Source organism: Lycorma delicatula, chromosome 1 (assembly GCF_047948215.1).
Source record: "Lycorma delicatula isolate Av1 chromosome 1, ASM4794821v1, whole genome shotgun sequence".
In the NCBI taxonomy this organism is placed as follows: domain Eukaryota; kingdom Metazoa; phylum Arthropoda; class Insecta; order Hemiptera; family Fulgoridae; genus Lycorma; species Lycorma delicatula.
Genome location: NC_134455.1, coordinates 350998373 through 351011387, shown reverse-complemented (window position 1 = coordinate 351011387; position 13015 = coordinate 350998373). Strand labels below are relative to the sequence as shown.

At 29.9% G+C, this 13015-nt stretch overlaps 1 protein-coding gene across 1 annotated transcript in view; it reads left to right on the top strand.

Annotated features, from left to right (window-relative positions):
• The first annotated feature begins 5935 nt into the window (after positions 1–5935).
• The window catches only part of LOC142318416 (RNA-binding E3 ubiquitin-protein ligase MEX3C), an 82938-nt gene continuing 75858 nt past the window's right edge, over positions 5936–13015 (top strand). Inside the window, exon 1 of the mRNA XM_075355000.1 lies at positions 5936–6017. Within this exon, the coding sequence (XP_075211115.1) occupies positions 5957–6017 (61 nt within the window). The 5' untranslated portion in view covers positions 5936–5956. The remainder of the gene's footprint in view (positions 6018–13015) is intronic.

Here is a 13015-nt window from a genome sequence, read left to right as displayed (position 1 = left end):
TTATCTATATATAAAGTTAGATGATTAAAATCGAAGCATGAATAATTTTTTGTAATGTTATCGTAGAATTTTCAATTCCTTTTAAATAATTATCTTCAGATATAGATATATTGACAAATATATCCATTTAGAGTGACACTATTTTTATTGCAAGCAGTAATTTACTTTTAGTTATCGTCGGGTTCTTCCCAAATCAACTGATTTGGAAGTCAAGAGTTCTAGCGTTCAAGTCCTAGTAAAGCCAGTTATTTTTACACGGATTTGAATACTAGATTGTGGATACCGGTGTTCTTTGGTGGTTGGGGTTCAATTAACCACACATTTCAGGAATGGTCGAACTGAGAATGTACATGACTACACTTCATTTACACTACCGCGCTACTGCAATCGCGCGGTTGTAATCGCTTTCATGTGTACGTAGCCTTAGAAAGGATCCTTTGCCTTTTTTTTCTCGAACCGTTTGAAAAATCTTCCCACTGTTTTATTTATGTTAACTACAAATCAAAACCCACCGGGTTGGTCTAGTGGTGAACGCGTCTTCCCAAATCAGCTGATTTAGAAGTCAAGAGTTCTAGCGTTAAGTCCTAGTAAAGCCAGTTATTTTTACACGGATTTGAATACTAGATTGTGGATACCGGTGTTCTTTGGTGGTTGGGGTTCAATTAACCACATATCTCAGGAATGGTTGAACTGAGAATGTACTAGACTACACTTCATTTACACTCATACATATCATCCACATTCATCCTCTGAAGTATTATCTGAACGGTAGTTACCGGAGGCTAAACAGGAAAAGAATGAAAGAAGTTATCGTCAGGTAGAAAAATAATTTTTAAAGAAACTCTATACGGTGAGTATACTGTCTTACGTTTTTTCTTTATTTTATTTTAATAGAGAATTACTAAAGGACGTAAGCGAAGGTTCATTAAATAAATAAATCTATTATTCTGATCGGTACACATAGCACGCGTAACAAATAGATCGCGCCAGGAATGGGTAGATATACCACTCCACTGAGCAGTTTCTTTCACACACGAATATTACGGCGACCAGTTAATTTATGAGGCTTGTTTGTTTTTTTTTCTGGAGGGCTAAAAACGCTTTAGCATTATCATCGGCCGGAATAAAAAGATTTTATAAAAAAACCTAACTAGAAACAGTCTAAAAAATTAAACAAAAAACTTACAACTAATATCAGAGCTAAAACGTTTTTCAAAATTATAAAATATTTATAATTTACTTTTTTTATATATATTTAAAATTTAACTAAAAATAAATAGAATTTTACTAAGTCCGAGAGTCCGAATTTTACTAAGCAAAGGGCTCCTTCTCGGAAAACAGAAAGGACTAAGAACGAACATAAAAATAGGTGTACAGCACATGACTTCCTTGTATGCCTATTAAATTACATATACACATTTTTTTTTTTAAATGAAAAATAAGTAAAATTTGATTACATTAATAACTTCTGATATTTTTTCATATTCTTTATTGTTAATACTGAATTATTATATATCGTAAAAAATGTTTACAATCAGAGGTTAATACTTAATTAATAAATCAATATATTTAAATTAAAAAAAAGGAGATGAAGTTGATTCGAACCGATATGCCATCCCCTTCTAAGATCCAAATATTTCATTAATTAAATTTTTTTTAACTATAACTCTGGAACCAATGAAAATAAAAAAGTTAAAATTTTGTGTCATAATTATTAGGTCTGTTATAATGAGAAAATTATTACTTATTTTGATACTAATTTACAATATTAGAATTAGCAATAAATAAAAACAATTAATAAATGTTTCATCGAATTGAAAGTTTAAGTGGAGGACATGAAAACAGACAAATAATTACATCAATTTTCTGCCATAACTCGGTTATTTGTTAACCGATTTAAAAAAGTAAAATTTCATGTTGTACAAAAAAAAAACAAACTAATTTCGATAAAACTAATATTTATTGAGACATAACAAATTGAATAATAAACATGGCTGCCATTTTGTAATTAGCAAAGGTATTTAAGTTCTGATTATTTATAATTTTAAAACTTTATTACTAAGTTGCTTACCAAATATGTAATGTAATTAGTTTTTCAGAACTTGAGTTATATGTTATATAAAAATAACAAAATGGCAAATAGAGGATGAACGAAGGAAAAATTGCCAGTTTTCGTAAGGATATTTTTTGTTTAGTTTTACAAGTAGAATCCGAAAAAGTATAGCCAGTCCACCATTTTAGAAACACTCTGTATAAATTTAAGTATCCACATAAAAAGACTAAATGAGAAAAATGTTCTATTCTTAAATTAAAATTTTCAGATACCGGACACATGGTGAAATTTTTTCCCCACCCGCTTGATCATTGTAGCCAAAATTAAATGGTATCAAGTGGCAGTATATTAGATTGGAATAACGTAATCGATAAACATTTTAAATAATTCTTATTATTTTTGTGGTTTCTGTCCAAAAAAAAATTGGTTTTCTGCTCTCACTCCTGTATGGGAGTTTTGATAAGAACAAACATCAGATATTATTTTAGTTAAGTAGTAGCATTAAATCATGTGAAAACATTTTATAACTTTTTAGTAAAATTTTGAGATACGGGACATACAAGTTCCGTATTTCCCTGCATCCTTGAGCACTTATGACCAAAATTAAATGATGTCAATGTCAGATATACAGAAATAATCACGCCAAAATTAATAATAATTGATCCATCCAACCTGGAAATATCTAACAAAAAAATTTCTTTCGGTACGCCGGAAGGCGGAGTTAGATTTCACCGGTGCTAAGTAGTTGATAAATAAGATTTCCATCTTATAGTTAAGAAAAAATTCAAATTTACTCAATACAACAATGGTTGCATGTGAAAAAAAGTTTCACATATTTAGCATAGGACAAGCCCCAACTTGTTACAATTCCAGCAACATTTTGGTCATCCCTTGCCGTAAGGATTGATTATATCAAAAGTTGTTTCAGACAAAAGGTTTAGGTAATGTTTTTAAAGGACTAACGACCGCTTTAAACCGATTCGATAGTATGCCTATTAAGGGAGGTGTGATTTTTTTTCTCTTCGAAACCCCAATTTTTCCACCCCCTAGGTCAATGGTTGGTGATGTAAAAAAACTTTACTTATATAAGTTTTAGGTCCTTTTCTTAAGAATAGTAGGAATTTTAAACGAGTTCGATATTTTACTTAATAAGAAAGTTATAGCGATATATTTTTTTCCGAAAAAACCCTCCCATGGTCCGATTTTAGCCGTTAACGAACTCGACCGAGATTTTGGGACGATTTATTTTTAACGAACAATTTGAAAGTGATTGGTGCAAAATTATGGCAGTTATCGTGTCCACAAGAAAGTGAAATATATATTAAAACTTTTGAACTGACGGTGGTTTTGGGGTCTGGGGGATGTGAATCGCGAAGACATGTCGAAATTTTCCGGAAGTCGAATCATGGTATCAATTACAAGAGGTAACTTTCTTATGATATCTACCGAAAAGAAGCCAACAGTTTTTGCCGCTAGGTAAAAACCTAGCGGAATTTTTTAATTTTAAAATATATTTTATAGTAAGGATGATCATGAAACTTCAAGATCTGCAAAACCCTCGACATAAAATCTGATTTGATTTGATAAGCAATAATGTGTATAAACTATGTAGCCGGATAGATAGATGTGATTAATGTCCATAGTAATTATTTAAAATATGATAAATACAAGAAGATACTAAATATAAAGAAATAACTACAAAATAATTTACAGTTCAGAATCGCGTTAACGAAAGTTATGCATGCAGAAGAAGCACATATACACATATGTATATATTTAACACAAAAAACCTTACTTAAAATATATGATGTGGGCACCACATGACAACCTTGTACGCCTATTAAATTACATACACATTTTTTTAAAATGAAAAGTACGTACAATTTTATTTCATTAATAACTTCTGATATTTTTTCATATCTTTTTTGTTGTTCTTGAATTATTATTTATTGTAAAACTTTTTTTTACAATCAGTGGTTAATAATTGTTAATAAATCAATGTATTTAAATTAAAAAAAGATGGTGTGATTTGAACCGTTGTGCCTTCTCCTTGTAAGACCAAATATTTCATTAATTAAATTTTTATTAGGCTATAGCTCTGGAAACAATGAAAATAAGTACCACTTATGATATATCGTTGAAAAGCCCTCAATGAGAGTTTATTATTGCATTATAAAAAAATCAAAAACACAATTCTTAAGAATTTTGGGCGTTTTTTGGATACTTTTAGTCCAGTCGATTGCAATCAAAAGGGTATGTGCACAACTAGATGTTATAACAGTCCTAAATCCAAAATTTCAACATTCTACGGGTAATCGTTTTTGAGTTATGCGAGATAAATACGTACGTATGCATATACGTACATACATACGTCATGCCGAAACTATGCAAAATGGATTCAGGGACGGTCAAAATGGATATTTCAGTTGAATTCTGAAAACCGAAATTTTTCGCGGTTACAATACTCCTTTACTTCGTACAAGAAAGTAAAAATATGCAGAAAGTTGAGGGATTTTTTTAATTAATTACGTTTAATGAAAATCATTAACTGAGTAATTCTTTCTACAAAAGAAATTGTATCTTGCATTCAAAAATTTGGCCAAGATAATTTTTTATTGGTTCAATAATTTTTTAAAATTACAATGGAAACATATTGAGGTGCTTCTCGTAAGCCTATTGTGAGTTACAGACAGCAAATCTGTACTCTGGATTGATAGATGTATATAGTAATTTTTCTTTATGAATAAATTATTTTATCAATCGATTTAAAAGATATAATCATATCCTTACTTTTATTTTTCAAAGCGGTCGAACCCTTCATAGATATAGTTTAAAAAAATATTTTAACTTAGTTTTCAAATATTCATACATCAGTATATTAATTTTGCAAACCTTTAACAGTAGACCAAAAAAAAAGAAGTATCAAACACGGAAATGGGAATTAAAATGATATTTTTTTTAAAATTATTATTAAAGAGACGAAACCCCCTCTATTGCGATTCGATTTAATTGTTTTATAAGACGGCTGAGAACTACGTATAGGTTATGTAGCATGGTCGGAACAAACACGTGTTTCACTGAAAATCCTTTGTGCGAGAGGACAGGTCTGTGCGGTGGTTATTTCATACGGTAGGCCGATATGGTGAGCTATTTTGGAACACATTTTCTCCCTCCATCCGGTCGCGGTCGGTACCCGACTTCTCCCACTACTTACTGATGTTTTCGGTGGGGATACGATATCGACCAATAGCGCAGCCGGATTTGAAGTTGGCGCGACTAAGCGCGTAAAGCACATGCCTCGTGGTCGAACCGTGTCTACTCGTTTAGTCTCAGTCGCTTCTGCCGGCTTTGGGAGAGTGGTTTGTTTAAAAGGAGTGTGCGGTCGTCCAACAGTTCTATTTTATTAATAATTGTAACAATACTAGCCGGTCATTTAATACTATATTTTTGTACAGTGTTGAACATTTTTATACTTCGTGACTCGATTAGATCGTCTTTATTAATAATAAATAGCGTTCTGTACCGTAGTAAGTAAATTTGCGGTATCGTAAATAAATTTTAATATTTAAGGAATTCGTTCAAAAGTATACCGCTGTTTTTCGTTTGTTAACGGTGTTAGTTAATTTTTGTTCGCCGTCTGATCAAACTGTGATGCCTGCGAGTCTGTTTTGCGATATGGAGAGCCCGGTTTCTCGGGGTACCGGACCCGGACAGACGAATACTGGGGGCGGCGGTAACGGTTTTGAAGATCAAAGAGCGCTACAGTTAGCATTCGAATTATCTATGCTCGGACTTACAGATCCCACTTCAAATCCTGCTACACCATCAGATCCGGAGCCTCCGTCTATCCTGCCGACTACTTTCGTTGTTCCTGATGAAACTAGGAGCAAGAAAAGCCAAAATATGACAGAATGTGTTCCTGTACCTAGCTCAGAACATGTCGCTGAAATTGTTGGGAGACAAGGTATGATTTAATTTTTTTACGTATAAAAAAAAATTACGTATTTTACGGTGTAGTTTCGATAATATTTTTTCATTTTGCAACTAATGTCTGTACGAATTTATTTTATCAAATTCGCTTATTAATTTTTAATATTAAATTTAAAATTACTCTTAATTTATTTCATGAAAACTGAACATTTATAATATTAAATTTAAAATTACTCATTCCTGAAACACTGAACATAAAAATATTTAATCTTGAAATTTTTTTTGTGGCTTGTAAATAAGTTTTTACATTTTGGTGGCAAATAGGTGAAAAAATCGATTATACTATAGTTAAATGTACCCGCTAGTTTTTTCATCTGATAAATTATTATACGCAATTATACAAATATCGAAACAGGAAAAAAGTTATTACTATTTTTTTTTTTATTTTTTTTTTTTATAAACTACTGTTTATTATCAAAAAGCGTAATTTTAACTGAAATAATTATAAGAAAAAAAAAGTTACTGTATAATTAAGTTTAGGTTTTCTCGTATCTACTTAAATATATATATATTTTTAACTGTAGTTGCATGCATTTTAATATACAGTGTGGATGATTTTTGCTTTTGAATTGTTAAAATACGTTGTCTGGTTGTCATTGTCTATTTATATTGCCGTAGTAAATGTCAGTGAACCGTAATGTTCGTTAAGTAAATTTAATTGTCTAAACATTTTTTTTCTTCAACTTTGTTTTTATCTATTACTACTACTTAAATGTATGAAATTCATTTGACAGGTATTTTTGAAACGGCATGAATTTTTGCTGTAGGTTTAATACAAATAAGATTTAACGGTCAAATTTAATTATTTATTTCATTAACAATAAATTTTCGAGGGACTTTTATTTTTTTTTAAAGAAGTACTTTTACAAAGTGCTATTTATTTTAAATTAAATAATTGAATATTCAAGTCCACTGTAATTTTTGTTGTAAATTTATGAAGCTATCTTACATTTTAATTATATTTTTAAGAAATTACTTGTATTTAATTATTTGCGTATTTAATTCAAGAAATGTCATGTCACGTAGATTGTCGATTGTTTTTAGATAATATATTCAATTAGATAAGTTTTGGGAAGGAAATTATCAAATAATTACTTATTATTATATGATAGAAACAAATTTTTACTCTGCCTTAATATTAATTATAATTATAGTATTATCTGATTATCGGTTAAATAGATAAAAGTTTAAGAGTGTAAATGATTTATTTTTCAGTTAATATTTGAAAATTTTATAATTAATGTCTTTATCAACGTAGTTATTCTAATATTGATAAAAATCTCAATCTGTTTAGATCACTAAGGCGTAATGGTATAGTCTGGATTTCATTCATAGGTTCGGGTTCGAGTCCTGATCGGTCATGATATTACATTAAAAATTCATTTTGATCGATAAATGTTTAGTGGTTTGGATACTCAGCTTATATGCGTTTCCATAATAAATAAACTATTAAACTCCAGTGAATTTTTCTCATTAAAATTTTATGCCTTTTTGTTTAAAAATTTATTTTGTTTATAATTTTTGTGAAATGTACCTTGAATATTAAAAGTAACAGAAAATGTATGCGCGCTTGTTTTAAGCAGCCATCGAATTATAAACATTTTGTTACTAACTTTTCCATTCTTATTTTGTTAAAAGCTGTTTTCCCCCCAGAAATTTTGCCATTAAAGTATTCGATTTAAAAAAAATTCGTTTCCAGTTAATAAAAATTAATGTTAGTAAGTAAATTATTAAAAAAAAGGAAAAAATAATTACGGTAAAAATCCCATCTAGTAATCTATTTTAAGAACTATTTTTTTCGACAGTTTCGATTTTCTGGGAAGAATTTTTTTTTAATTTTCCATTTCTTCCAGTTATAAATTAAATCGATTTAAAATGTATAATTCATTTGTTTTTAATTAAGATTACGAGAAAGGGCCTACTATTATACGTAGGCTTATTTATTATATTTCCGCCTGCCACTTGAAGATTAAAAAAAAATCTTCCCACGAAGTTATTTAAAATTTATTAGTTTTTCTTTTATAGAAAGTACAATATATTATTCTAGATAAATTTTTAAATAATATAAAAAAATAAAGAAACATTTTGCACCCCGTTCATCGTGTACATAAATATTTGCTTAAATAATTTTCATTAACACCTTTTGAATTTCCCCCTTTTTCTTTTTATGTTTAGCGGGTAAGCAATACATGCTCTTTAAAACATTCTTTTTTAATTTTACGGTTGTTCAGCGTAAAGGCTAAACTTCAGAGGATGAATCAGGATGATTTATGTATGAATATAAATGAAGTGTGTAGTCTTGAACAGTCTCTGGTCGACCATTTCTGAGCTGAATGATTAATTGAAACCCAACCACTTTTATTTTATTTTTAACCTCCGGGACCACCGTTAGATATTGCTTCAGAGGATGAGATGAATGACAAGTAGCTGTGAAAATGCCATGCCTGACCGGGATTCGAATCCAGGACCTCCGGATGAAAGGCAGAGACGCTACCACTAGCGCCACGGGGGCCGGAAAAAAATGTCAACCACCTAGACACCGGTATCCACGATCTAATATTCAAATCCGTACTGCCTTTACCTTAATATATATAAATATATATTTTTTAAACTCTGAGCATTTATTCATTATTTAATATATGTTATATCTACCTACATAAGTTCCTTTCTTGGACTGCAAAAGCATAACGAGTTTTTAATGTTATGAAATCATTATCTGGCGTCCATAAATGTGAATTTTTGTTGGGTCGTAAAATTAAAAGTTTTAACTTGGCCCTGTATTTTTATATTTAAATGTTATATAATATTTGCTAAAAGATTGGTCACCAATATTTAAAGAAAACAATATTTTTACTTAAAAACTAAACACAATGGACTTGACTGTTTTCATATGTCAACAAAACTTACAAGATAAAGCTTGTGATCTTTCCGTTGTCATTTTTAATAGATTACCGAACCATTTATTGATATATTTAAAATACAATCCGATAGATTTTATTTTTCTCAAAAAATAATGTTACTATTTACGGATTTTTATATAATACTAATTTTGAAAGATGATAAAAACTTTTTTGCATCTCGTCCAGCGTGTTCGCAAATGAGCGACTATAAAAAATTTCAATTAACTTGTTTTGAATTATTTTGTTTTAATTGCTTTTTTAAATCCCTTTTAATCTTAAGGATTCCCTTTACCATCCATGCAAGTCCTTCAGAGGACCTCCTTATTTTTTAATTTTATTATCTACCAATTTCTGACGTGATTTATATAATGTATTACCATTTTGGATTGATCAGAATATACGCGTACAAAAATCATCAGTTTATTTCCGTCTAAAAATTTGTAAAGATAATTTAGTTATAAATTTTGATTAAATTATCTGTAATACGGAAATTGATAAGCTCATTAAAAACAATTATATTTCCGCGGTGTACTGTTATTAACATTTGCTAATAAAGTAAATCTTATGTTTAAAGTTATCTTGCATCGTAGTACGCTTTTACTGTACATATGGAATATGTAGGCCGAATAATAATGATGTCTGTTTATTAGATTCTTTATTTACTTTTTACATCTGCATTTAAAAACTGCATATTTCTAATAAATTATGACTCCATTTTTATGTTTATCGATTATATTTGTTCTAATTTTTTAAAATTGTAATAAATTGTTTGATAAAGTTTGGTACTTTTTCGGAATCAGACAGCCACTTTTTTTTCAATTTTTTCTTCCAAATCAGTGGGTATTTGGAGGCATTTGCAGAGAAATTATAATCTAGTCAAACTTAACCTATGCTCGCTTGTTAGGTTAGTGAACGAAATGAGCGGTAGATTAAATTATAATTATAAACGTAATACTTATATGGACATCTCTCGGGTATATTTGGAAGACCCATATTTGAATAAAATCGATGACTAGAAATGAAAAAATAAGTTAGCGTGCGAAGCGAACGTAGGTTAAGTTTCATTAGATATTTATAATTTCTCTGTAAATTCCCACCGATTTGGAAGAAAAGAATTGAATAAAAATAAAGTAGCCGTCTGATTCCGAAAAAGAACTAAGAATTTTCGCTACAGATTCTCAGTCTCGTAAAGCTAAATCACCGAAGCAATCTTATGTCCGTCATCTACCCCCCCCCCCTCCCCCAAAATCTAAATTAAATATATATAAATTTCATAAGCTAGTTAAATAATATAAGAATGTAATTATGTTAAGGTTATAAAATTAACGTGTAAAAGAAATCGATAATAACAAAAGAAGAAAAGTAGTAGATTGATTTATTATTTTAAAAAATGCTTGCGTAGCTTCAATTTAAAAAAAATTATATAAAAGAGGGCTCCCTGAAAAAGTCAAACCAACTTTTCAAGCTATGAAAATATGGTGCCCCGTTAGTTCTTATGAATCTAGTATTTTCTTATTCCGGAAGCCTGCTTATATTGGATAAAGCTTTCTGGATTCTGGGTCTTTGGCGGTCGCGTCAAGTGTGAGTAGTCTACAAATTCAGGCCTACCGTACCTGAGACGTGTGGTTGATTGAAATCCAACTGTCAAATAATACCGGTATCCACGATATAGAATTCAAGTCCGACTACCTTTATTAGGATTCGAACCCGAGAACTCTCGATTCAACCGTGTAAACCGATTTTGAGAGAAGTAAGTTAATTTAACTGTATGTTAGTATTTATAAGGACGTGTGCAATCTTTTTGCTCAATGTTACAAATTATTCTTAACCAATGCAATATCCACTTCTTATCAAACCAGATAAGAGAACTGTAGTATAATTCGGAGGAAGGACTTTAATATACTTCCGTTGCAGTTTTTTAGTTGATTATCGAACCGTTCAATTGATCTACAAATTTATTTAAAATAAAATGTTTGTCTTTATAAGAACGATAATACTGTGTCGATCAATTTTAAAATAAAGAGATTTAAAATACCCTGAATTTCCTGTTTCCGGTTCGTCTTGGGTGTAAGTACGTGTTCAAATAATTTTTATTAACGTCTACCGAATTGATTTATTTTTTATATTATTTAGTATTTAGCGTAAGTTACAGTTAATCTTTAGTCCTTTAGTACCCAGTCTTATTCCACCAGTTTAAATTCTTGTTGTATACATTTTATCTTTAAATAATGATTTTCCATAAGCTCTTTTAAATGTTAAATGCATTTAACTTCTTCGTATATTTATTTACTTAATAGTCATGTGCTTATATTTTAGATAATTAATATGGACTTAATCCTGATTAATAGTTTTTCTCTTTGTCAATCTAGATAATTATTGAGCAGTTCATGTTTTTTTTTTTGTTATTCCTGGAGTAGCATATTTATCTATTCCGTATATGATATATATATATATAAAATTAATTTAAATGTAATTTAAGTTTATTTTCCTCTTGATTGGATAGAATTAAATATAGTAAGACATTTTACTTAAAAATATTATCTTTATTAATCTCTTTGGTTAACCAATCAACTATACAAACTTAGAAATTAAATTCACTTTAATAAGTTTGTAACTTAAAATGTATGTGTTTGTTTAGAGTTGATTGGTTAACTCAAGAGATTAAAGTTAATATTTTAAAGTAAAATATGTCATATATATATATTTATATGTGTGTTTATTATGTATTGTTCAGAATCGAAGGTTTGTTTAATGTTTATAAATTATTTTACTGTTTTAATGGAATATCTGACTACGAATTCATCACGAAAAAATTTATTTGAGCGACACGAAGCTGAATTAAAGAAGGAAGAGTAATTTTTTTATCAGTGTTAAATAATTTTTTTTTCAATTTTAATTTTTTTTAAATATGCTGTTAATAATAAATAACTAGGGCATATGATAAGTGCTTCCGTTCTGTATAGTCTACATCTACGCTGTTTTATGTGTATGTGTATGTGCGTGCGTATGATTTATGTGTGGTTGACAGCTGGCGCTCAACTCGAAAAGAATGGCGCTTATACGTTGTCAGTAGACATGCAGGAAGGTATATAGTATTTTAGACAAAGAAATAGATAGGGTTCGTTCTCTCGCGCCGCATTCATCGAGATGGTTTTTACGCTCGTTGAACTAGAATCGTGTATGCCTATTATAATTTTATATTCAAATGTAGTACTCATGTTAGTAAAATTTACCTCTTATTCAAACTTGCAACTACCCATTATCAGGGGTTTTTTTTTATTGTTATTAATATCATTATCATTCTTATCATAGATAATAATCAAATATCCTGTATTTTGACGTAAAAAAATCAGACCCACACCTTTCAAAAACTGAAAATGTTTGTAAAATTTTATTTCATTCTCCCGTTGTAAAAATTGAAACTTAAAAAAAGTTCGATGTATCGATATATATGCCTCTTGGGACAAAAACTTATTTTCGTTAAAATTAGTCACTACAACGGCTGAAAGATAACGGATCTTATGGGTGTAGTATCTCAAAATTTTACTCAGAAAAGTAGTATATACATTTTTTGTTTAACATGAATACTCCTTAAATAGCTTTGTAAGAAATTAGCTAAAGTAGCTTTGTGGGTTTTATTTCAAACCTCTCGTAAATAATTTTTTTGGTTATTTCTTGACTGTCGCGTTCTTATAGAAATCATTTGTATTAGTATTAGGATTGAGCATGGATGCTCAATCCTAATATTGATGCATGGATGCTCCTTTGAGCATTCATGGTTGATGGATGTCTAATTTTTGTTTTGATCCTTTATCTTGTTTTACTTCCATGTACGAAGTATTGTGATGGCGAAAAATTTCGGTTTTCAGATTTCAACGGAAATATCCATTTTGACCATCCCTGAATCCATTTTGACTAGTTTCGGCGTGACGTCAGTACGTATGTGTGTACGAGGCTAGGCTTATTACTATGAGGTGTACAAAGTCAGAGGGCGATAGACGACTCCCGTTTCATGGCTGTGAATTAGTGGAGGGGGGGCTACCGTTTACTAGGCAGTCTTCCCCTACGGAGT